The following is a 27,028-nucleotide window of genomic DNA, read 5'->3' as shown; positions in this document are numbered from 1 at the left end:
TCTTGGACACTCTCTTCTGTTTCGGAGAGACCAAGTGAACCTGCCTTCACTTTAGGCGGGATTGGCCACTTGGCATTTGACCGCTTTGCCAGCTCTTCCTCTCTTAGGTTCCCATATTGCCTCACGAGAACCTGTGGGGGAGTAAGAGCGAGGGTGCAGCTCCCCCAAACTTAGACTTACCAGGAAACACGCATACATGAGAGTGTGAGCAGAGAGGGATTATCGAAGAGCACCTTCCTCACTTCCATACAGCTCTGCAGAGCAAAATAACTTGTGTTTTATTTATTTTATCTTCTGGTTTTATGGCATAAATGTTTATTTTTTTAAATGTAAAGTAAAGTAATTTTATCAAATAATGAAAACATGAGGAAATTGAGGTTAGAGGGAGGTGTTAGAAGGAGGTGTTTAAAGGGAAGTTATATGGTGGGAGATTGCTGGAGAGGTCACGGTGCAATAGAGGAAGAGTCGAGAAATGGAATATGCCTTGGAAAGGGTGTGGGAAGTTTGCACGGTGCCTCTTAACAATTTCAGATGGAAACTATGAAGAGTTATTTCTCAGAAAAGTCATGTGCCTGTATAAAGAAGCTACTGGTTTCCTTTGGGACTTTTCTCTTTAAGATTATATGTAGTTATTACTTGAAATCTGGGGTTATTACATACCAAAATGGGCATTGTAGGTAATGGTGGTCGATGGGATCTAATTTTAATGGAGTCCAGAGAAGGGAATATTATTTCTCCAAATCCTCTCTTCCCCTCACTGGACCAAACAACTTCTTTCTCTTGTAGTGGACTCTTTTTTTTTTTTTTTTCAAGTATTCGATATTTCTCCATTTTGTTTTTTAGGAGATTTTAGTTGGTTGTGTTGTTTTTGACCTGTAGCTTTAAACAAATTCAGAGGAGAATGTTCAAGCAAACTTGGAATTTGAAACCTCAGCTCTGGTTATTACATAATAAAGGTTATTACTAGTTCGTATGTTACTTTAGGGTCATCGCATGCTTGTTGATGGCTTGCCATGTCAAGTTACCCTTGTTACCATGTTACCATAGTGTTATGTCAAGTGCCCTTGGAGGACTTGAGTCACCTACAGACCACATTTAAACTAGTGTGAGTAATGTGCAGTGTGGCCCACACTTGAGTATGAATGTATGTGCACTGTCACTTTGCTCTAGGTGGAAGTATTGGTAACTTGCTTCCTCTGTGTTCCTATAGCCCCTTTGGATTGACTGTGTTAAAACTCTGCCCTCTATAGAAATAACACTGCCTCTGTTGGGTGGAATTTGCATCTGGTTTTCTTCCGAACTGTACGGTTCCATCTCATCTGGCTGCCTTTCCTTGTTGGAGAGTGGGAGGGAGGAGCTCCCTAAATCTTGAGATTAAGGTGGAAGACTCCACCTTACTCTAGACTCAGGTAATGGGAGTAGGGAAGAGTGACATTGGGATGTTACCTTTTGGGGGTGCAGTGGGGGAGTCTTAGGGGAGAGGGAGGCATTCTTTTAAGGGGATAAGAAATAAGCTGAAGACTTCTAGCGTTGGAGCATCTCGGAGACGTGGATGAGATGGAGGGGTTAAGGCTTGCCGCAGCTCAACAGGACACCTCCATAATCATCTAGTTTCCCTGAGCTTGAATAAATGGAGATTAGTCCCTGAAGATACTTACCCTCTCTTCCCTTTTTCATAGTTTGCTTGATCTCCCTTCCCTCCTTGGTGCTTACATATTTCAGATCAATTAACCAAACCCTTGCCTATGACAGTATTTTAGTTCTCATTCCCTCTGGTCGTAGTAAGTCTTATAACTGCAATGGGGCTTGGCTGGAACAGGTGAGGTTCCTCTAACTGCACCTTTGCTTCTGGCTCCTCAAAAAACGGTGTTTGGTAGTAATGCATTATGGAAGTTTTCCCTTTGTGAATATTTCCAAATGGATTTTCTATTAATGTTACTGTGGTTCTTTGTTTTGAAATAAAAATTCTGAATGTACATACGACATCACAGGTCTGGCTTTGTTTTGTTTTTGTCCTTTAACAAAATCAGCTTTAAGTCTTGGTTTGGCCGCTTGGGACCTGCTGTGGCTGAGCAGGTTTTTTTAGAAGAATATGAAGACAGCAATATTGTTTAGATGCCGGTTAAGTGAATAAGCCTTAGTGTGTTGCTTTGAACATTAATGATGTTGCTTTCTTTCCCCAGTGAAAGTTCTGGTTTTCTCCTATGCTCTTTCCTACTTCCCCCTGTCAGTTATACTCCCCCCGCCAGGACCAAGTGATTACCATTTTTTTTTTTTTTATAGAGGCATGTTTTATTTGTTTGTTTATTTGTTTGTTTTGTTTATACATGCACTGGGTACAGTCAGAAGCGCGGGAGGGTGAGAGAATCCACCAGAGCCAGAGCGGGGAGCAGAGCAGGCAGAAGGACCAAAGTACACTGCTGAGGGGAGCAGCGGGCGGCAGGAGAGGTCTGCGCGCCATGTGGGACCCTCCTCCGGTGGCCGGGGAGCAGCCAGGGATCGAACCGGCGCTGCAGAGACTGCGGGCAGCTTCGCAACCCAGCGCTCAACCGCTGTGCCACCAGGGAGGCCCTGATTACCATTTTTAGGTGAAAACATCCCGGTGCCTTCATTCCCTCCATTTTCATTTACTTACTACAAACATGTGAATGGCTACTTTTATCTCTACTCAGACCCCGTGTGAGCTCCACAAGGCCTTCCTGACTCCCCAGAGATAGCCTTACACTGTGGTACTTAGCATGTTAGAGGGAATGAAATACCCCAAATCTACCAAAATATTGATGAGAAAAAAGTCCCTGCCAATGTGGATCCATTTGGGAACCTGTCTTCTTCACCAGATGTCATTTTATTTAAAGTTGCTGTTTCCAGGAATCTATGCCCCTTAAATGAGCACTGGCTCTAATTCGTTCTCCACATAACCAAAGTAATCTCTTAAAACTGGACCATGTTAGACTTTTGCTGAAAATCTGATTGCATTTTATCACACTTAGGGGTATCCAGACTCCTTTCTTAATGGCCTATCAGGTGATGGTACATCCCAGATTACTGCTACTGCCCTGGTGTGACTGAATAGGCTGCATTCATTCTCAAAAATGCCCTGGCAGACAGTCATGGTTACCCTACCTAAGGCTTGCTTCTTCCACTTCATCTGTTGTTATTCTATCCACTGAAATCTCTAGCCCCTGGCCTTTGTTCTCATACATATCAAATTCATTGTCATTTCTTTAGACTTCCTCTTTAGACCTGTTCCCTTGTGCTTGGAGTGTTCTGCCTGAATATTTTGCTTACGAGTTAGGTGTTAATCAGCAGCCAGTGCAGTCTTAGGTCCCTAAAAGCAAGTTCCTTGTTTGTCTTGCTCATGCCCAGCACACTGACATAATCGGCTTTGATGTTTACTAAGTATCAATCTGACTTCCATCAAAAGACAGAAACCACACATTGATTTAAACAAGGAAAGTTTAGGGCTTCCCAGGTGGCACAGCGGTTGAGCCCTGGGTTGCGAAACTGCCCACAGCCTCTGCAGTGCCGGTTCGATCCCCAGCCGCCAGGACGGGCGAGAGTCCCACATGGCGCGCAGACCTCTCCTGCCGCCCGCTGCTCCCCTCAGCAGTGTACTTCGGTCCTTCTACCTGTTCTGTTCCCCACTCTGGCTCTGGTGAATTCCCTCACCCTCCCGCGCTTCTGACTGTACCCAGTGCTTGTATAAATAAATAAATCTTAAAAAAAAAACAACTATGTAGCCTTTAAAAAAAAAAAAAAAAGAAAAGAAAGTTTAAAGAATATCAAGCTAGGGCCTCCCTGGTGGCACAGCGGGTTAAGATGCAACCTATGAAGCTATCCACAGCCACTGCAGCATGAGCTCAATCCCCGGCCAGGGAGCTACCCACATGGTGCAGAAGACCTCTCCTGTCTCGCCTGCTGCTCCCCTCAGCAGTGTATTTCAGCCATATCTGCCTGTTCTGTTCCCCACTCTGTCTCTGGTGAATCCTCTCACCCCTCACTCACATCTCTGGCCAAAAAAAAAGTAAAAAAGATGTAAGAACTGTTGCTGAGGGATAGTATCTGAGGAAGGACAAACTTGGATGCTGAAGCTCAGCTCTACTAGAAGCAGTTGCAGTTCATTGTCTAGGCGAGAAACATACAGGCTTGTGCTGACCAAAGTTGGTGTGAAGTCCCAGGCAAGCAAGGAACAACTCTCCAGTGAGCCATAGTTTTTTACCAAATAGGTAAGTGTTCGGAGGCAGTCAGATTTAGGGTTTGTGGAAAGCAATTACCTCGACTGGTTTGGGGGACAGTGAGTGGCTGAGGGAGCTTGCACTCTGGGTGCAGGGCTCAGTGGGGACAACTCCAGGTGTCCCCTCCACTACGCTGTTGACCTATGGTGTAGCCCCTGGGACAATTAGAAGTCTCCTTAGGGACTCCCTGTGGAATAGGGGTTAAGGATTCCTGCTATCACCCCTGTGGCCTGAGTTTGATCCCTGGACAGGGAGTTAACCCACATGGCTCAGCAAACTTTTCCTGTCTCATCCGCTGCTCCCCTCCGCAGTGTATTTCAGTAGATCCTCCTGTTCTGCTCCCTATTCAGTCTCTGGTGAACCCTCTCACACATACCCCACATACCCCGCACCTCTGGCCTACACCCCAGTTCTTGTATTCATAAGTAAATAAAAATAAATCATTAAACAAAAAATTATTAAAGTCTTCTTATTCTTCCAGGACTATTTATTGAAAAATTTCATTTTGCTTAAGAGAGGTGATTTAAAGAATTATATCCATTACCACTGTGAAAAGTCAACATATGGGGAGACATTTTTAGAACAGAGTGGGCAGCCATTACTAACAGAGAAAGGGCCATACTTGTCTCCTCTAAATGGATCAAAAAGCAATTGTTTGGGGCTTCCCTGGTGGCCCAGGGGTTTAAGTTTCAACACTATCAAGCAATCGCCAGACACTATGGCATGAGTTCGATCCCCAGCCAGGGAGTTAACCCACATGGCACAGCAGACCTCTCCTGTTGTACCCACTGCTCCCCCCAACAGTGTATTTCAGTAAATCTGTAAAGATTTATTTATTTATGCATACAAGAACTGGGGTGTAAGCCAGAGGTGCGGGGCATGAGAGGATTCACCAAAGACAGAATGGGGAGCAGAACAGGCTGATCTACAGAAATACACAGCTGAGGGGCGCAGCGGGCGAGATAGGAGAGGTCTGCTGCACCATGAGGGTGGCGCCCTGGATCGAACTCATGCTGCAGTGGCTGTGGATAGCTTCAGAGTACTGAGACTTAACCTCTTGCGCCACGAGGGAGGCCAAGCACCCAGACTTTTAAATGAAAATTACATATTGTATGTATTTTATATACATGAAAATACCACACACCCACACCAAGATTTGTCGAATAGTAAAGAGAAAAGGGAGTTTCTTGACATCAGTATGAAAGATTAGACAATTTGATGCTTAGGTAAGGAAAAGGTAGACCTTATCATAAATTAACAAACTCCAAAAAGGTTACTGGAAAGGTATATTATCTGATAACATAATGTGAAAAGGGTTCTGATAACATATATTAGAAAAGAAGCCAAATACACACAGAAAACAAAAAGAATTACACTGTTTAGAAGAATAAAGAAGAGTGTAATATTGGATATCTACAAAGCTATGTTTGTATAAGGAGTTAAACATTAAGCATCTTTTCTGCTAATTGAATTTTTATCTTAACATGTGGTTTACTTTTTATTACGGAAAGGCTGATATCCTCCTTAGTAAGATAAGAACTGAGAGTTGGGCCTCCCCAGTGGAGCAGCAGTTGAGCTGGGTTGTGAGGCTGCCCGCAGCCTCTGCAGCGTTGGTTTGATCCCCAGCTGCTGGGCAAGGGTCCCACATGGCGTGCAGACCTCTCCTGCCGCCCGCTGCTCCCCTCAGCAGTGTACTTCTTCAATCTGCCTGTTCTACTCCCCGCTCTGGCTCTGGTGAATTCTCTCACCCTCCCGCGCTTCTGACTGTACCCAGTGCTTGTATGCATAAATAAATCTTTAAAAAAAAAAAAAAAGAACTGGGAGTTGCCATTGGATTTATCAATATGGAATTCACAGGTGAGTTGACAGGAACAGTTTTGGTGGATAGCTGGAGATTTGTCATGGATTGAAGATAGAAAGGGAAGATATCAAACTATACTGAGAATGTACAGGGAGAAGGAATATTAAAAGAAAATAATAGAATTATAAAGTAATTTTTTTAAAGATTTATTTATGCATACAAGAGCTGGGGTACAGGCCAAAGAGGCAGAGGGTGAGAGGATTCACCAGAGACAGAGTGGGGAACAGAACAGGCAGATCAACTGAAATACACTGCTGAGGGGAGCAGCGGGCGAGACAGGAGAGGTCATGCCTCACCCTGGCTGGCCAGGGATCGAACTCATGCTGCAGAAGCTGCAGATTGCTTCGTAGTGCAGTGCTTAACCCCTTGCGCCACCAGGGAGGCCCTATAAAGTAATTTTTAAGAAATAATATAAATCAATACATCAGGAAGACCTAATGTCTAATCTTAGGTCAAAACTACTTAAGAATCATGAAGCAAACATGGACAAAACTAAAGAAAGAAGAAACAAATTAAAATAGAGTTTAACCACCACCTCTCAGAAATAGGGACAATCAAATATCCACAAGGAATACATCTGAACAACATTAGCAACCACCTTTACTTAAAATGCATTTTAGACACTTTCACTCAACAACCAAAGAACACATTATTTTCAAATGTATGTGGAATGTTCACCAAGATGAACAATGTGCTGGATCATAAAAAAAGTCATTAAATTCAAAACCGGGGTCTCCATGGAGGCACAAGGGGTTAAGATGCAGCACTATGAAGCTATCCGTAGCCTCCGCAGCATGAGTTCCATCCCCAGTCAGGGAGATAACCCTCATAACACAGCAGACCTCTCCTGTCTCACCTGCTGCTCCCCTCAGCAGTGTATTTCAGTCAGTCTGCCTGTTCTATTCCCCACTCTGTCTCTGGTGAATCCTCTCACCTCCCCCCTTGCACCTCTGACCTGTACACCAGTTCTTGTATGCATACATAAATAAATCTTAAAAAAAAAAAAATGAGGCGGCCCTCCCTGGTGGCGCAGCGGTTGAGTGCTGGGTTGCGAAGCTGCCCCTGGCCTCTGCGGTGCCGGTTCGATCCCCAGCTGCTCCCCGGCCACCGAAGGAGGGTCCCACATGGCGCGCAGACCTCTCCTGCCGCCCGCTGCTCCCCTCAGCAGTGTACTTCGGTCCTTCTGCCTGTTCTGCTCCCCGCTCTGGCTCTGGTGAATTCTCTCACCCTCCCGAGCTTCTGACTGTACCCAGTGCATGCATAAACAAACAAACAAACAAACAAAAAAAACACACACACAAACAAATAAATAAATAAAAAATGAGGTAGAGAATTCACAATTGTATGTATGGTAAGTGTTAACTAGACTGATAGTAGTGATCACTTTGCAGTGAATCCAAATACCAAATCTATTTGTTGAACAAACTGAAACTACTAGATGTCTGTTATACCTCAATTTAAACAAATTTAAAGAGAACAAAGTCTATATTAAATGGCAAAAATTTAACATTTGTTCAAGGAGTGCATATTCTTCCTGCACATTTTAGCATATAATGTTTAGCTTTTCTTCCTGCTTTCCACCCCAGTCTTCCCGGTCATATATCAAAAGACGGATGTGACAGGGGCCTCCCCGGTGGTGCAGGCAGTTGAGCGCAGTGCTGTGAAGTTGTCCACAGCTTCTGCAGCATGGGTTCGATCCCTGGCCAACCAGGGAGATTCCCACATAGCAAGGTGGACCTCTCCTGTCTCACCCACTGCTCCCCTCAGCAGTGTATTTCAGCCAATCCGCCTGTTCTGTTCCCCGCTCTATCTCTCTGGTGAATCCTCTCAACCCCACGTCTCTGGCCTGTACCCCAGTTCTTGTATAAATAAATAAATCTTTTTTTTTAAATAAAAATAAATAAAAAAGATAGATGAGAGAAAAATAAGATGAACGATAAACTTTCAGTTAAAATCTGATAATAACAGGGCCTCCCCGGTGGCGCAGCGGTTGAGCGCTGGGTTGTGAAGCTGCCCATGGCCTCTGTGGCGCGGGTTCGATCCCCGGCTGCTCCCCGGCCACCAGAGGAGGGTCCCACATGGAGACCTCTCCTGCCGCCCGCTGCTCCCCTCAGCAGTGTACTTCGGTCCTTCTGCCTGCTCTGCTCCCCGCTCTGGCTCTGGTGAATTCTCTCACCCTCCCACGCTTCTGACTATACCCAGTGCATGTATAAACAAGCAAACAAACAAACAAATAAATAAATTAAAAAAAAAATCTGATAATAACAGATCTCTTTTCTGCTGGTCCTCAGCCATTTGTACTCCCAGAATAATACCTGACCACACTGCCAAGATTGTTTGCAAGTTTCCTTCATTGCATGATTTAGAACCTCTGTACTTGAGTCACTTGTATAAATGAGTGTCATTTGTACGGCCTCAACATTTTTTCCCCCCTCTTAGGGTTTCCAGTTGGTTGCCTTTAGGAGAATCCCCTCTCAACCCCAATTCATTAAGCATATTGGCACATCTAATTACCATTGTAGGTTGGTATGTTGAACTTTTTAATTTTGTTTATTTTTTTAATTTATTTTTTTTAAGATTTATTTATTTATTTATACAAGCACTGGGTACAGTCAGAAGCGAGGGAGGGTGAGAGAATTCACCAGAGCCAGAGCGGGGAGCAGAGCAGGCAGAAGGACCGAAGCACACTGCTGAGGGGAGCAGCGGAGGCAGGAAAGGTCTGCAAGCCATGTGGGACCCTCCTCTGGTGGCCGGGGAGCAGCCGGGGATTGAACCGGCAATGCAGAGGCTGCGGGCAGCTTCGCAACCCAGTGCTCAACCGCTGCGCCAGCAGGGAGGCCCATCTTGAACTTTTTAAAATTAATTTATTTAAGATTTATGCATACAAGAACTAGGGTTTAGACCCGAGATGCAGGAGGTAAGGGCATTCACCAGAGACAGAGTGGGGAACAGAATAGGCAGATCTACTGAAATACACTGCTGAGGGGAGCAGCAGGCAAAACAGGAGAGGTCAGCTGCACCATATGTGGGTTAGCTTCCTGCCTGGGGATTGAACTCATGCTGTAGTTGCTGGTGATAGCGCTGAGCCTCTAACACCTGGGCCACTGCGGAGGTCCTATCTTGAACTACTTTAATTACAGAATATTCCTGAGCATCCTCCCTTTTCCTCGAGATTGTGATGAACAGGAACCTTCCCAAAAGTTCTAAAAGGGAGTCTGGTGAGGGCCTCCCCGGTGGCGCAGCGGTTGAGTGCTGGGTTGTGAAGCTGCCCGCGGCCTCTGCGGCGCCATTTCAATCCCCGGCTGCTCCCCGGCCACCGGCGGAGGATCCCACATGGCGCGCAGACCTCTCCTGCCGCCCACTGCTCCCCTCAGCAGTGTGCTTCGGTCCTTCTGCCTGCTCTGCTCCCCACTCTGGCTCTGGTGAATTCTCTCACCCTCCTGCGCTTCTGACTGTACCCAGTGCATGTATAAACAAAACAAACAAACAAATAAAATAAATAAATAAAACATGCCTCTATTAAAAAAAAAAAAATTAAAAAAAAAAAGAGTCTGGTGAGTCCAAAGCAGCATTGGGCCACTGGGGGGAGGTGTGACCCAAGTGAACTTTATGTTGGCTTCTGTAGTTTTGCCCAAAAGTGTGTGTGTGTGTGTGTGTGTGTGTGTGTTGAAGGAGGGGGGAGGGGGCGTGTTCCTGGTGGCTCAAGGGATTAAGAAGGGGTTAAGTTTCAGCAAAGCACTATGAAGCTATGGGCAGCCACTGCAGCATGAGTTCAATCCCCAGCCAGGGAGATAACCCACATGGTGCAGCAGACCTCTACTATCTAGCCCCCTACTACCCTCAGCAGCGAATTTCAGTGCATCTGCCTGTTCTGCTCCCCACTTTGTCTCTTGTGAATCCTCTCACCCTCTCACACCTCTGGCCTGTACCCCAGTTCTTGTATGCATAAATAAACAAATAAATCTTTCGTAAAATAAATAAATAAATGAATAAACTAATCTTCTGTAAAAAAAAAAAATTCTAGTAATAAAAAGAAAATTTTTTCATGATTTTACTTTCTAGAGCTAAACACTTCTTTTGGTTTATATATATTTTTTTCACATTTATGTGAAAATCAGCTTATCTTATAAAATAAGTTGCCTTTTTTTCTTTCTGTGAAACAGGAGCGGCAGCTCTCCTGCCTACCTTTGAACATGCAGGTGCCTGTCTTTTTCTCCTTTTCCTAATAAACCTGCTCTTTTAAAGTGTGAAAAAAAATTTGCCATTTTACCTTAAGAATAGATTTTTCCCCATACATCTATATGTGCCTCATTTTTATGCTGTGTAAATATTCCAACATGTGGAAATAACAGGACATATTTAATGAAAGTCCAACTGATGGACATTTAGACTGAAAGAAATTTGTTTTTGAGCAATGACTTATAGTGAGTATCTTTATATGGTTGTGTATAAGTCTGAGTATAAATTCCCAGGCATGGACCAAAAAATATATACATTTTACATTTCATGAACATAACTGACATTTGTTGCATATATTCTATAAGCTAGAAAAAACTTAGTCAAAGATTAGTAAATCCTCACAGAAGCCTTTTGAAATAATCTCAAACATTACATACAAGGAAATTGAGGCCCAAAAGGTTGTAAAGTAAAACTTGTGCCCAAGGTCATAAATGGTGGAGCTGGGATTTTAACTTGGGTATGTTCTAACTGTAGAAAAACCTGGACTTCACCCTTTTACGATTTTATTTCAGAAGGCCATACCCAGTTATTCTCCCTTTAGAACTTTGAGGGTGCCCATTTATCCACAACTTCAGTCCTATATATTTCCCAGAATTGGCATTTTACTTTATTGCCTGAGAATGTCCACTTTGACTATGGAGACCAAAGGAAGTTTATATAACAAGTAAGAAGCATTAAGTTAACTCTAGATAAGTTAGTAACTAGTAAGACTGGATTTGACTAAGCAGAGCACGTGTGTACACAGCATAGAAACACATGGAGGAGCTAGAGGGCTTAAAACTCTTATTTGGTCTAACATTAAATAGCCTTACTGCCACCCCACATAAATTCTACCCAGGTGGTAAAAGTCAATTCCATAGCTGCTCTCAAGCTGAAGAGGGCTACTTCTGTGGCCAGTGCATCCTTTGGTGTCTCACAGAGCAAGCTGGGCCATGAAGTCCAGCCACATTCCTTTTGCAGGATGCAGGCCCTCGCTCATGCAGGCCTTCTCCCGCCTCAGCCCCTACCTAGTCTTGTAACCACTCTCTCTAGGCCTCTTGCATCTAAGTGCGTTAGGCGCGACAGCCTGGTTCTCCAGGCCTCCTAGCATCTGACTGACCCGTGTGGACTTTTGTTGGCTGGCCTACTTGCTAGTCTATTTGGAGGTAGTGACCACTGCAGGAGGCTCTTCAGTTTCGGAATTCTCAAGGGCAAGTTTCCAGGACCCGAGGTGGCACCAACCGCCCGGGAACCGCGACCAGCCATTTCTTCTTTTCCACCAGGTTTCACTTCAACCTCACCTTGAGGAACCTATTCAAATGCCCACATTTTGATATCCTTACACGAGCTAACTTCCTGCGCCAGAAGCCTTTGTCTACCCTAATTGGTTTCTTTATTTAACAAATATCCTTTATCTCCCGCCAGAGGCAAAACTCTCAGGGCCCCAGGAGGCAAGCAGTATTTACCGCTGGCCCTTCCCCCCCTTCCTGCCTGTCTGGCAGGAGTCGGTCTCCACCTTTGGGGTCGCGGTCAAAGGTTGTTTTTTCCCTGCAGACAACAAGTTTTCTGAATAGGATGACTCAGAGCAGAATTAAACTTGTCTTTTGCCCTGAGCATTGGGTGCTTGAAATTCAGTCAGACCCATACTCATCCCACTCTTGACTGCCTGAAAACTCAATACAGGGTGCAGTTTTCCTCCCGGTACAAACTGAAACGGAAATGCAAGAGGAAGACTAAAATCAAGTGAATTTTAAAAGCTAAAATATAACAAACTAAAATGACACTATAAGTAACAAACCCCTTCTCCTTTGGTAAGGAGAATGGAAAGTTAAGGTTTTTGAAAGGATATGAAAAGATGGAGTTTGGCTGGTTAATAATTTACCTTTTACCTTATTTCCAGCTATCACGATACTAATTTATATGCTTGGTGACTAGTGACCCTCCCCCCAAAAAAAGGTGGGGGGGGGTAAGCGAAAAGGTTTTAAATTGAATTTTAATTTCTAATTCTTTTCGGCAGCGTTTACAAGTTATGGTGGCTTGGTGAAGTTGCTCCACCATTTCAAACTTTATTCTGTGATATTTTAGCCCTTTTGGTATAACTACGTATACATACAGACTACTTGCGGTAAAACAGTCATTGTGGCCTGTACTTTCAATAAATCAGCACAAAAGGGTAGCCAATCCCAAAACAGTGTGCAATTCCAAGTCAATTTTGTTTATATTCTTACGCAGAAAAACAAATTGCAGAACAAAATGCATGATGTAATCCCTTATCGGACCGAAAATGTGTTACAATTTGTGTCCCGTGTGATTAAGGAAATGTCTAGAACCCAAATTAAGTGATGCTGAGGAAGCGAACTTCACACAATGATCTTGTTTTAATATTTTCATGTATAGCTTTAAGGGAATAACAAAGTCATATTAGGTGTTAGACTGAATCAAAAAGCTTTATTTTTCCCTTGTTCAAATACCTGAATTCCACTCTATTCTTCATATCCTTGTTTTGATAGAGAATATTTGACAAAGATTTAAATAAAATAAGGAATCAGTTTTTTAATTTATCGGTTAAAACTTCCACAGATGTATCCAAATTCTGACTTACAGAAAACTTGAAAATATGCCAAGTCAAAGAGCTAGCTTTAAGAGAATGTCTGTAATAATCCTGCTACAACATATCCAATTAAATTCAAACCACCCATATTATGTTAGAAAAGAGTGTTCTCTTCAATATATACACTAAAGTATCTGTAGGAATATATTCTGAACTATTGTTTATCACTGAATAGAAATGACTAAATTCACTTTGATAGCAAGAACTTGTTTTGCCATCAAAAGATCCTGTTAGAAAATTAGGTCAACACTTTTTAGTCTCTTGATGGTTGTTCATAACTCGCCCTCTGCCTAGGTTTTCCTTCTTCACGCTAAATATCCACTGACTGATAAAAGGAATGATAAATGACTTTTCTAAAAAAAGCTCATTTCCAAAAACAAAGAAAATGAACATCACAAATCCATCTTTTCTATCTTGTTTTCCTCTCAAGTATCTAGCATGTTTTAAACATAAGGGCTTCTGTCCTTTTGTGTCACCAACAATTCCTAAATTTCTAGCCACTCTGGGTCTATTGCCAAAGTCTTACAGTTGAACTGCACGGTTAAGTAGTTAAGAGCTGAGCTTGGGGTGTCCTACGGGGTGTCCTACGTTGTGTCTTTAACAGCATTATTTTCAAAAGCTTCTAGGCTCTCACAACTTGCTTTCAGACTTTCATTCATTAGGTACATTTAGTTAGAGCCAAGAATTCTGTAAAATAGTCAGATGTGACCTATTGTCTTGAAAAGATTTCAAGTACTTGTTTAATTGTGCAATCAATACTTTCTGTACTATGATTCATTCACAGTTCCTACTGCAAAGTTTGGCACAACACTCAAATACCTGACTGTTGAAAATGAAAGAAATAAATTATCTGACTCTTGCTAAATATCTAGGGTAATTGAATTGGCCATTTTAGAGCGATAAGGGGAATTTGGGGGAACCACAAGGAAAAAGGCTGGGAAAAGGGCTCTGCTGATGATTCTTTGCTGCCTTAGAAAACTGGAGGTTTCCCTGGGGCAAGAACTAAGTAAAGGGGCCTCCCCTGGTGGCGCAGGCGGTTGAGCACAGTGCTGTGGAGCTGTCCACAGCCTCTGCAGCACAGGTTCCATCCCAGCCAGCCAGCGAGATCACCACGTGGCGCCACAGACCTCTCCTGTCTCCCCTCAGCAGTGTTTCATGTCTGCCTGTTCTATTCCCTGCTCAGTCTCTGGTGAATCCTCTCACCCTCTCTCACTTCTGACCTGTACCTGGGTTCTTGTATAAATAAATCTTTAAAAAAATAAAGAGTAATGACAGTGCACCCATCCAGGGCTTGCATCGCTCAACCCATAATAGGGCAGTTAAGAAAGGACTCCTAAAAATTTCAAACTCACTTTAGAATTTTCTTGTATATTGCTTTCTGATCCAATTTTGTTAAGTGTTGTCACATATGCATTTATAATGCATTTATAGACTTGTACATTTTAAGAGATTAAATTGTGCTTTGTAATTTGCAAATCTAACAGTGCCCTAAAAAATAAGAGCTGGCACTTAGAAATTCCTTTGAGGTTTTTTGGGGGAATAGAAAGGATTTATTGAAATATGCTGGAACAATGGGCAAGACTTGAGAGGTTATGGCTTGAGTGAACTTTCTTAACACTCTTTGACTCTCCCCTGCTGCCCTTTCATTTAGCCTCTTGACACAGGTCAAGAGTTCTGCTTATCTCTTTCCTATCCAGATTCTTCCAGATATGGTACTCCCAGCCACATTCAACACAAATAACCACACTTCCCTCGCACTATACACCGGGTTATCTTCCTTTACTCAATTTTAAGATAGCAGCTCTGGGGCCTCCCTGGTGGTGCAAGGGGTTAAGACACAACCTATGAAGCTATCAGCAGCCAGAGACCCACATGTTGCAGCAGACCTCTCCTGACTCACCTGCTTCTCCCCTCAGCAGTGTATTTCAGTCAATCTGCCTGTTTTGTTCCCCACTCTGTCTCTGGTGAACCCTCTCACCCTCCACACCTCTGGCTGGTACCCCAGTGCTTGTATGCATAAATAAATAAATCTTAAAAAAATAAAATAGTAGCTCTCCTCTCTCATGGTCAGAAAATTTCAGTTAACTTCTCTGCCTCATGTTTCCCGCCCCCCTCCCATCAGAAATGTAAAAGATCCAAGTTTAGCCGAAATTTTACTCATTGAACCACTGAATGAAGTCAGGGTGGAGACAATGGCAAAATAAACATCTTTTATTTGTACTTATATAGTCTAAACCAACTAAGCCAAGAGGTACTGTTATCAGGATGCATCAACACAAAACAACTTTCTAAAATATGCACAAACAAATTAGGGGGTATAATAACACAGAACCAAGTGGACAGAGGTAATCAACGAAGCACATCATAACTTAACCCTTCACCTTAACAACTGAGGTTTTTAACTAGTCTCCCAATCCCAGAAAAGAATCCTTCATATTACATAGCTTTGTGTTTTAGCTTCCTATTTTTGAGGTTAGATACTAGATCCCAAAGATATTCAGACAAGTATCATATCTAGATATCTATAGTAGAGACAACTTTTATGATGCCCTGCAGTCGAGCCCTCAGAAACCTCTGAAACTTCGGATTCAGTATTCAAATGTGCAGCCCCCACCTCACCCCACCCTACCCCCTCACACTCGTTGGCACACTAGGCATGTTGAGAACCAGGCTATAAAGGCAGATATACAGAACTCTTAAAAGAAAAATCCTAGGAGAAGTAACAGCCACTGCCCAAATTGAGGATATATAAATATACCCATCTTCACACATCTTCAGACTGTGCATTCATGGAATAATTCGGGAATAAATCCATGCTTTGCTGGGTACTAAAATACTTAGTGGGTGGCTGTATAATGTTATGGTTTTCCCCACAAATTTCCAAGGTGGCCTCCAAATCACTGAGAGAGAAATTTTGTTGGAGCTGGAGCAAGGGTGGCAGGGGGTCCTCCCCAGAGCTGAGGAATGGACTGTTCCAGGTCTGATGGTTCCAGCTCTGGTTGTTCCAAGGCTGAGCACACCAGGGCTGGTTGCTCCAGGGCTGGCTGCCCCAAGGTGGGTTACTCCAGGTCTGGTTGCTCCATATTGGAAGGCTTTCAGGAGCGTTCATCAGGCAACCCTGGTGATAGGAATAGAGGCTGGTGTAGTCTGTAGGTGCCGAGAGCTTCTGAAAGAGAATGGTGGATTAACTAAGTGTTGGAGGAAAATCAGAATTGTCTGTGGTTGGGGTGGTCTGCTTCAGCAATGGACAACAATGAACGGTCATTGTAAGGAAAGCGAAAAAATAAATGCTTCCTCATACCTGAGTCACACCGCTCTTTGGCCAGCTGCTCCTCTGCCACCTCTTACATTTCATTCTCTGATTTTGGAACCAGGTCTTTACCTGCAGAAAAAAGGTTTAACACTAAAACATAAAAATACTAGTATAGTGCAAATGTGCTAGGGATGGAAGAATATTTGTTTAACATTTTTTCCCTGGAAACTACAAGTATCTAAAGCTCAGGAACAAAAATTGAATTCTGGAGTCCTTTGTACCAAAGTCGTTGGTTGAACTAGCATTCGCTGAATAGAATTGCAAGTCCCTCAAGTCAGGTGACTGTTTTTTGTTTAATAAATCTAACAGATTAGGGCCTCCCTGGTGGCGCAGCGGTTGAGCGCTGGGTTGCGAGACTGCGCGTGGCCTCTGCAGTGCCGGTTCGATCCCCGGCTGCTCCCCGGCCACAGGAGGAGGGTCCCACATGGCGTGCAGACCTCTCCTGCTGCCCGCTGCTCCCCTCAGCAGTGTACTTCGGTCCTTCTGCCTGCTCTGCTCCCCGCTCTGGCTCTGGTGAATTCTCTCACCCTCCCGCGCTTCTGACTGTACCCAGTGCATGTATAAACAAAACAAACAAACAAACCAGCAAACAAATAAATAAAGCATGCCTCTAAAAAAAAAATAAATAAATCTAACAGATTAAGTTCTCATTCAAGTGTCTACTCATCCCCCTTTTCAAAGGGTTCAACCGCTCATACCAGTCACAGTTAAAGGTAAGGTATTTTTTTATTACTTATTTATTTTTTAGATTTTCTTTTATTTATTTTTTTTATAGAGGCATGTTTATTTATTTATTTGTTTTTTTGTTTTTTTGTTTTTTTTTAATACATGCACTGGGTACAGTCAGAAGCGCAGGAGGGTGAGAGAATTCACCAGAGCCAGAGCCGGGAGCAGAGCAGGCAGAAGGACCGAAGTACACTGCTGAGGGGAGCAGTGGGCGTCAGGAGAGGTCTGCGCGCCATGTGGGACCCTCCTCCGGTGGCCGGGGAGCAGCCGGGGATTGAACCGGCGACGCAGAGGCTGCAGGCAGCTTCGCAACCCAGCGCTCAACCGCTGCACCACCGGGGAGGCCCAGGTTTTCTTTTAAAGGTGTTTTAATTAAAACTCTCCCATACAGGGCCTCCCCAGGGGCGCAACGGTTGAGCGCTGGGTTGCGAAGCTGCCCGCAGCCTCTGCAGCGCGGGTTAGTTCCCCGGCCGCCGGTGAGAGGCTCCCACAAGGCGCGCAGACCTCTCCTGCCGCCTGCTGCTCCCCTCAGCAGTGTGCTTCGGTCCTTCTGCCTGCTCTGCTCCCTGCTCTGGCTCTGGCTCTGGCGTACCCAGTGCTTGTATAAATAAATCTTTAAAAAGGAAAAAAAAATAAAAATGATACAATAAATTTAAAAAAAAAAAAGAAAAATACCGGATGATCTCAGTCATAACAGTAATTTAGAAAACCTAAACAATGGGCCTCCCCGGTGGTGCAGCAGTTAAGCGCTGAGTTGGGAAGCTGCCCGCAGCCTCTGCAGCGCCGGTTCGATCCCCGGCTGCTCCCCGGCCACCGGAGGAGGGTCCCACATGGCGCGCAGACCTCTCCTGCCGCCCGCTGCTCCCCTCAGCAGTGTCCTTCGGTCCTTCTGCCTGCTCTGCTCCCCGCTCTGGCTCTGGTGGACTCTCTCACCCTCCCGCGCTTCTGAATGTACCCAGTGCTTGTATAAATAAATAAATAAAACTTAAAAAAAAAAAAAAAAAAGAAAACCTAAACAAGGGACCAGGAAAAAGACTATAATTATAATAAAGTAAAAATCAAAATCAGGGCCTCCCTGGTGGCGCAGCGGTTGAGTGCTGGGTTGCGAAGCTTCCTGCAGCCTCTGCAGCGCCGGTTCGATCCCCGGCTTCTCCCCGGCCACCAGAGGAGGGTCCCACATGGCGCGCAGACCTCTCTTGCCGCCCGCTGCTCCCCTCAGCAGTGTACTTCGGTTCTTCTGCCTGCTCTGCTCCCTGCTCTGGCTCTGGTGAATTCTCTCACCCTCCCGTGCTTCTGACTGTACCCAGTGCTTGTATGTATGCATGTATCAATCAATCAATAAATCTTTAAAAAAAAAAAAATCAAAATCAACAACTATAAACCAGAGACACAGGGGGAGAGAAGGAATTAGGGTTAAAATAAGGGGGGGTGGGAATTGTATGGGAAATATAACCAAGATAAAAATGCATACATTGTGCAAAAATGAGAAATTGTGTAAAAAATATATAATATATAATATAACATAAAATAAAGAACATGAAATGTTAAAAATTTGTTTCCAGGTCCCCCTCCCCAAAAAAAAGATTCTCCCATCTAAGCACATTACTTGTATTTAAACTGATAATGGTGGGCCTCCCCAGTGGCGCTGCTGGTTGCGAAGCTGCCTGCCGCCTCTGCAGCGCTGGCTGGTTGGATCCGCGGCTGCTCCCCGGCCACCGGAGGAGGGTCCCACATGGCACAGACCTCTCCTGCCGCCCGCTGCTCCCCTCAGCAGTGGACTTCTGTCCTTCTGCCTGCTCTGCTCCCCGCTCTGGCTCTGGTGAATTCTTTCACCCTCCCGTGCTTCTGACTGTACCCAGTGCTTGTATAAATAAATAAATAAACAAACAAACAAACAAAAAATAAACTGATAATGGTAAGATATATACTAGGACAACTATTTAGAAAATAGCAAGTCATATTGTAGCACAAAATAAACTGAAATTTCCCAGTGGTTTATAAGATCACAAAACGGGAAGGAAAAAAATGTATGTATTACAAAAGATGGAACAGGACTTCCTAAATGGGGCATTAGTGATAGAAAAACATATTTGACTGAATAAAATGGTCAATAAATACAGAAATAATGATTAGTTTCATTAGTAATTGAATGTACACAGATAAATGCAAAAGATTCCAATTTTACTCAAATGCAAAATCCATTGTTAGCTTGGGACTCTCCTCACCTGGAAGATGCAAGATTGGCTTTTAATAATTAAGGAAAAACTAAAAACATTTCACAATTTTGGTTTGTGCAAGGGTAATTGGTTCAGTAAATCATGACATTTACACAATACTGAATGAAAGATGATCATGAAATGTTACAAAGATGATATTTTTATATTAAAATTATTAGTGGGGCCTCCCTGGTGGTACAAGGGGTTAAGTTTCAGCACTATGAAGCTATGAGCAGCCACTGCAGCAAGAGTTCAATCCTGGCCAGGGAGCTAACCCACCTGGTGCAGCAGACTTCTGTCTCCCTCGCTATCCTCCTCAGCAATGTATTTCAGTAGATCAGCCTGTCCTGCCCTGCTCCCCACTCTTGTCTCTGGTGAATCCTCTCACCAACGTGGCACCACACCCCCTGCACCTCTGGCCTACACCCCAGCTCTTGTATGCGTACATAAATAAAATAAATCTTTAAAAAAAAATAAAAAAGAGGGCCTCCCTGGTGGTGCAGGGGGTTAAGCACCGCACTGTGAAGCAATCCACAGCCTCTGCAGCAGATCCCGGGGAGGGAGCTACCCACAAGGTGCAGCAGACCTCTCCTGTCTCCCCTCAGCAGTGTTATTTCAGTCAATCTGCCTGCTCTGCTCCCCACTCTGTCTCTGGTGAATTCTCTCACCCCCCCGCATCTCTGGCCTTGTACCCCAGCTCTTGTATGCATAAATAAATAAATATTTAAAAAACTTAAAAATAAAAATAAAATTATTAAGGGTTACATCAACACATAATACATAGAAAGGTACTAGCAACCCTCACCTGCAAAGTTGCCTTATTGCAATAACAACAGCAGCACAAACCCACCTGTTTGTAACTGAGGTTCAGGAGACTGGAAAGTTCTTGCATCTGCTGAAGGCTGAGGTATTTCTGTCTTTGAAATCTGTCATTGAGCACACACAGCTGGGTCTGTGAGAACACAGTTCTGCTCTTCTGTTTCTTGACCGGGACCCTATCTTCCCTCTTCCCTGTGTTGTTCTCTCCAGAAGTGGAGAGGAGTTTGACTCTGGGACTGGTGGAAGAATCAGGGCTGTCCTGAATAAGCAGATCCATGGAGGAAGGAAGAGGAGAGACTGTTGGGAATAAAATGACACTTTTCTCTAAAACTTCTCAGGTATTAAATTATATTGACAAGCTTTACTGTTTCCAAAGCACTTATGAAGTCCTCACAGCTGGGTGGTAACAATTTCACCCTTAAGTGACCCTGAACCCTGAAAATCTGTGTACAATGCCAATCTAAAAAATGATCAACCTCACCAATTTGACAGACAAGCTAATGTCATAAATTGTTGGGAATCAGGATAGATCCCAGTCTCTTCCGACAACTGCATTTTAAGCAGAGCCCACACCTTGGCAATTCATAAAGATCAGAATGATTGCTTGACTCCCACACCTGTGTCCCTCCCAAAACCTCCTTTTTGTGGGGTTAATCATCACCTCCAGATTATGTTAAACTACACGCTAAACAGATTCTGGGGAGCATATAAAGTCACATTTACTCCCAAGTTCTAAATTATGAGTGGGGAAGGGGACTGGAGTGCTATCCCCGGCTAGGGAACTAACCCACCTGGGGCAGAACTCTCCTGTCTTGACTGCTGCTCCACTCAATAGTGTATTTCAGTAGATATACCTGTTCTGCTCCCCACTCTCTCTGGTGAATCTTCTCAACCCCCATACCTCTGCTTACACCCCAGTTCTTGTATGCATAAATAAATAAATCTTTAAATCTTTGCCCTTTTTTTTTTTTTTTTTAGCATTTTAAAAAGACACTCTATTAGGAAAAGAGGAGCAACTGCATAGCCACAGGCAGGCAGAGAAGTTGCCTACCTACTGATATTCTGAGACTTTATTCATCTGTGATCTCTCTTCAAAATTATTCCTCCCTCATGTAATTTTACTGACTTAAGAGCTAGAAGTTGTCTAGCCTGGGACTGGGCATACATTGTTTTTGCAACTCGTAAAAAATTAATTTCCTATACTGTCTAGACTTAGCCACTTACATTCTTATCTGCACAGGTATTCCCACCTCCAATTCCTTTCTAGTCATAGAATAAATGGACAGCCTTCAAAAAGCAAAAGTCACCACATGCTTCTTGAAAGAAATCTAAGGAAGAAAAAAATACCTCTACTAATGACTGTAATGGGGTTTATAGCATAAAAACAGGCAATCTATAAACTTGCATTTGACTTGCTGAAGTAGGCATGTCCCACTTGCTCATTGCCAATCCAAGCTGTACTTGAAGCATTTGAACTTAGCACTTATTGTGCTTATGTATTCCTTCTCCACAATTGGAATCAAATCATTTTTAGTTATTTTATACCATAAATATTAAAAATTAGTATTCTTGGTTTAAATTTGACTTTTTCATACTTTTATTTTAGAATTAACATTAACTTCAAGTAAACAACATATTCAGTATTTGTATTGATTACGAAACGATCACATCAAATCTAGTTAACATCAGTTACCATAGTTATATTTTTCCTGCCATGAAAATGTTTAAGATCCATTTTGTAACAATTTCCAAACATGCAATGCAGTACTTACTACAGTCGCTATACTACATATAATACATTGCACATCCATGACTTGTAACTGTAAGTTTATACCTTTTGACCATCTAACCTTAACAATTACTAAGTTGGTTTTTTTTTTATATAAAGTGGTACCAATTTTACAGTATTCCAACATCCCACACACGCCACTTTAGAAGCCTAATTACTAGGGTATGGGTTTAAGTCAAACTGGGTTTCAAATCTGAACTTTTGCCACGGGCTGTCAGCAGATAATACCTCCTGTAATTATCTTTACCATAAAATGGGGAGATGCCTTAGGACTTAAAGGACACTTGAGTGTAGCAGCTGCTTACAAACTCAGAGGTGCCCAGGAACACCCACACATTCACAGGGTGTGAGAAGAATCTATGGCTAATTTTGTAGAAAGGTTAACATTTCAACAACGTGAGATTCATACCGTGAGTCATGCGTTTCTGGTACTCCTAGAGTAATGGGCAAACCAAAAGGTGATGCTCACACACGCCCCTCCCAAGCTGTGATGATGTCTTCTGGCTTAACAGTAACATTTCCTAGTACTGCGTTTGTGTGCCCAGCAACATTCTAAGATTTACACATCAACTCAATCATCATAACGCATCGTGTTTCTACAGTGCCTACACATGTTAACTCATGATGGAACGGTCCCTGTCTCTAGTCTCTCAGTCCACAGCTCCCGACCTGGGACACTCACCAAGTTACAAGTGAGAGAGGAATTGAGGGTTAGTAGACACTTGCTTATGTTAATGGGCTTTAATTGCTCAAAATAAGTGGAAGGCCCTTAGCTCCCCCCACCCCCTTTTTCCTCCTTTCTTTTAAGGAACTTAGGCTTTCAAGGACTCAATTTTGTCTTACCATTCTCCATGTGGGGCATCTCAGTGGAGGGCTGAAGCAAGGATGAATAATTTTCTTCAGATTCATAAACCTCAGGCATTGGCGAAGACTCTCCAGAATTGGATGTTTCTGGGCAAGGCAGGCTTTGGGGACTAACTGGATCCATGCTCATGTTGTAGAGTTGAAGGAGAGGGGAAAAAACCAAAGAGCTAGATTGTCTGAAAGACCCAGGTTTAAGTGTCTAGGAGGAAGAGCTTAAGAGAAATATCACAACTTCTATAGGTGTAAAAACATTCAAAAAAGAGGGGGTGAAGTGAGCCCACACAGCAGTAAGAGGAGCCAAGAAACCTAATGTAGCAAAAGATGGAAGTTTTGGAGTCTCTAGATTTATAAATAAGATTCAGCTATCCTTAGGCCCACCCCTCCGGGCTGCCCCACGCCCACACACACCCTTTCAAATTCTCAGTTAATCCTGTCTGCCAGCCTCCCCAAGGCCATTGTAATGGAAAAGGTAGCTGCCGGGTAACCCAGACTGGGTGGGGTACTAAAAAACTGGGACCTCAGAACCTGGGGACAGAATAAACCCAGAGAACTTCTGGGTTCGCCATGTTTCCACTTTAAAAATAAAAGATGCTCCTCCATTTCGTGGGGGCGATGGAAATTTCCATTAAGATGATCAATGCTTGGTTGAAGACCCCAGAGAGTTGCAATCTCTAGCTGTGATAGAAACTTCAACTCGTTCCCCTTTGCTCTTTGATTCACCTTAAGAGCACAATAAAACACATATTGCATGTACCTAAGGCATCGGCGGATGTTAGAAATAGAACTGAATTCCACCTCCTCGCACTTCAGTTCTTTCTTGCTGCTTTTGAAAGCCAGGCAAATCTTTCCACTAGAACTGTGGGCTTTCTTTTTAACAAAAGCAGAGAAAAGGAACTGCAGTCCTCTAACCAAAGACACTGCAGTGCCCTGGGAATAATTTTAATATACCACTACTATGGAAGATATAAAATTAGATTTTAGACTCAGCACATTGGATGAGAATCTAGACTCAGCCACTTGAATGAATCCCAGGCTCCTCATCTGTAGATAAGGATGAAAATACCTTCACTACATAGTAAAAATTAAAGTGTCAAATATTATGAATGTGTTGTTCACAATATCTTAAAACACCAATGGTCTACAAACAGTAGTAGTTAGTAGAAATTCTGTCAGGATCCTATGTCTATGACTTCCAACTCTGAAGTTACCTATTTGTTGTGATTGTTATCTTAATCCAGCCAACAGCAGGCTAAAATGAAAGCACCACCTTCTAATTTCACCAGGGATATAGCTACACGCAAAATAATGAAATTTATTGACCTTTAAACTCAACCTAACAGAGAGGAAAGGAAATCCTCCAGGCAAATCACACTACTGTAAATGGACTTGCCAAAGTGCTTTTGAGAGGTTATTTTCAGGATCTGTGTTTGGCCCCCTGTCAATCTGTCCCTCTCAAGCAGTCATCTTTTTCTGGCTTTCTCCCCTCTGGCTCCTTTCTCTAATTAGTTTTTCTTTCTCTGAGCTTGGCAATGCTGTCCTGTCCTACCTCACACCATTCCCACTTTGCCAATTTTTTTTTGATATGTTTTCAAAAGTAATTGATTTGTTTTAATTTTTTTTAAATTTTATTTATTTATTTATACAAGCACTGGGTACAGTCAGAACAGTCAGAAGCACGGGAGGGTGAGAGAATTCACCAGAGCCAGAGCGGGAGCAGAGCAGGCAGAAGGACCGAAGTACACTGCTGAGGGGAGTGGCGGGCGGCAGGAGAGGTCTGCGCGCCATGTGGGACCCTCCTCCGGTGGCCGGGGAGCAGCTGAGGATCGAACCGGCGCTGCAGAGGCTGCGGGCAGCTTCGCAACCCAGCGCTCAACCGCTGCGCCACCGGGGAGGCCCCAAAAGTAACTGATTTTAGAGCCAGGTTCCAGCACCAATGTATTTATGGACAAAGAACAGTCTACAACACTTTGATTTTCCTCCCCATTCCCAAATTCAGCATCCAAAGTAACTTCTTGTCCACTCTCCTACCTCTAAAGAGCCAACTCTTGGGGCCTCCCCGGTGGCGCAGTGGTTGAGCTCTGGGTTGCGAAGCTGCCCGCAGCCTCTGCGGCACCGGTTCGATCCCCGGCTGCTCCCAGGCCACCAGAGGAGGGTCCCACATGGCGAGCAGACCTTTCCTGCCTCCGCTGCTCCCCTCAGCAGTGTACTTCGGTCCTTCTGCCTGCTCTGCTCCCCGCTCTGGCTCTGGTGAATTCTCTCACCCTCCCTCACTTCTGACTGTACCCAGTGCTTGTATAAACAAAACAAACAAACAAACAAATAAATAAATAAATAAAAGCATGCCTCTATAAAATAAATAAAAATTAATAAATAAATAAATAAATAAAGAGCCAACTCTTAGCAAACTCCAATTATGTTTCTGAGATACGACCCTTGACTAATCCTACCAGGCATTTTGCTGCCTGGGTCCCCAGTGGGGCTGCTAGCTTTGCTCCCCTGCCAGATGATTTTTTAAAAAGATTTATTTATTTATTTATACAAGGACTGGGGTACATGCCAGAAATACACTGCTGAAGTACACTGAAATACTGAAATACACTGCTGAAGGGAGCAGCCGGCAAGACAGGTGAGGTCTGCCCCGCCGTGTGGGTATCTCCCTGGCCGGCTGGAATCGAACCCACACTGCAGAGGCTGCGGTCAGCTTCACAGCACTGTGCTCAACCACCTGTGCCACCAGGGAGGCCCGCCATATGATTTTTGTCCCCCCCACAAAGACCAAGTTGTGAGCACAGGGAGGAGAGCCCATCCAAAAATGGGGAATGTAAACCTATGTAACCTTTTCTTTTTCTCCTCAGACTGTTACGGAGCAGCCATACTTTTCCCCCTACCAAGACCAGTCATTCTGAATGGGGAAAGAGTAGGAATAGGAGCACCCAGGAAGACAAGGAGGGCAGAACTACACTGTGCTTCAGGCAGTCTCTGCTCCTCAGAGAGCATGGTTTCTTTTTTTTTTTTTTAAAGATTTTTTTTTTTAATAGAGGCATGTTTTTCTTTATTTGTTTGCTTGTTTGTTTGTTTTGTTTATACATGCACTGGGTACAGTCAGAAGCGCGGGAGGGTGAGAGAATTCACCAGAGCCAGAGCGGGGAGCAGAGCAGGCAGAAGGACCGAGGTACACTGCTGAGGGGAGCAGCGGGCGGCAGGAGAGGTCTGCGCACCATGTGGGACCCTCCGCCGGTGGCCGGGGAGCAGCGGGGGATCGAACCGGCTCCGCCGAGGCCGCGGGCAGCTTCGCAACCCAGTGCTCAACCACTGCGCCACCGGGGAGGCCCGAGCATGGTTTCTTTTGAAGAAGGAATGTGAGGCAATGGATGCTAACTAAACTTACTGTGATGATAACTTCACAGTATACCTGTTAATAAGTCCCTTTTAAGAGCGTGGGTGAGGACCCACAGCCAGGCAACCCGTTTTATATCGGGGCTGCTCTGTAACATACCCACCTACTAGACCTTAAATGAACACAACATTATATGTCAACTATGTCTTAATAAAGTTAGGGAGAAATAAATTTGAAAAGGGAAGCCAGGGAAGTGGCCCACAGGGTGCAGCAGACCTCTCCTGTCTTGCCAGCTGCTCCCCTCAGCAGTGTTCAGTCAGTCTGCCTGTTCTGTTCCCCCTCTGTCTTGGGTGGGTCCTCTCACACCCCCACCCACAACTCTGGCCTACACCAGAGGCCAGTTCTTGTATAAATAAATAAATAAATCTTTAAAAAAATTAATTAAAAAAGGGAAAAACTTGTCTTTCTGGCTCTCATTTAACAGTTTGATAAATGAGGCAGACAAGGCCACCAAATACCTTAGTTCCCTTGCATCTTTCCAAACTGCAGGTAGAAAGGCCTTGTTCTTTACAGCCGGGGTCTTTGCTTGAAAGCCTGGGATGAATTCACCCCATCCCCCCACCATTGTCCCATTGTATCTGGGGTAAGAGCCCCCAGGCTGAAAGACTGCAGGGAAGGGGGCTGGTAGCCAGAGGCAGACTTACTACATTCTTTACCCAGGAAAGCAATTTGAATAAGGTTGAGAATGTTTCGGGCTTGTTGGGGTTGCCTGTGCAAGTGGTGGAGGGGGAGGTTGGAATGGGCTTGAGTCTAGGGCCACAAATGCAAAAATGATTCTGAGAAATCTTGATTTTACTTTTTTCAATTAGAAAAAAGTTTTGCTTTTATTTATTATTATTTTTTAATTGAAGTGACATTATGACAAATATAGTTTCAGATTATCTTTTTGTTTTTAATTAAAATTTTTTTATTGAAGTAACATTGCATTATAACAGTCTAAAAGCTTCAGGTGTTCATTGTTGAGAATCCATATGTGCAT

At 43.8% G+C, this 27,028-nt stretch overlaps 1 protein-coding gene across 1 annotated transcript; it reads right to left on the bottom strand.

Annotated features, from left to right (window-relative positions):
- Positions 1-121: 121 nt before the first annotated feature.
- NANOG (Nanog homeobox) lies at positions 122-22,782 on the bottom strand (the record flags this gene model as incomplete). Its single annotated transcript, XM_084256081.1, has 5 exons — positions 122-131; positions 15,946-16,091; positions 16,227-16,307; positions 20,031-20,296; positions 22,632-22,782. The coding sequence occupies 5 exons, from the start codon at positions 22,780-22,782 to the stop codon at positions 122-124; spliced, it is 654 nt and encodes a 217-aa protein (XP_084112207.1).
- Positions 22,783-27,028: the final 4,246 nt, after the last annotated feature.

Source organism: Talpa europaea, assembly GCF_964194135.1.
Source record: "Talpa europaea genome assembly, chromosome: 15".
Taxonomy (NCBI): domain Eukaryota; kingdom Metazoa; phylum Chordata; class Mammalia; order Eulipotyphla; family Talpidae; genus Talpa; species Talpa europaea.
Note: the sequence above shows the minus strand (reverse complement) of the source record. Positions and strands in the feature narration are given on the sequence as shown.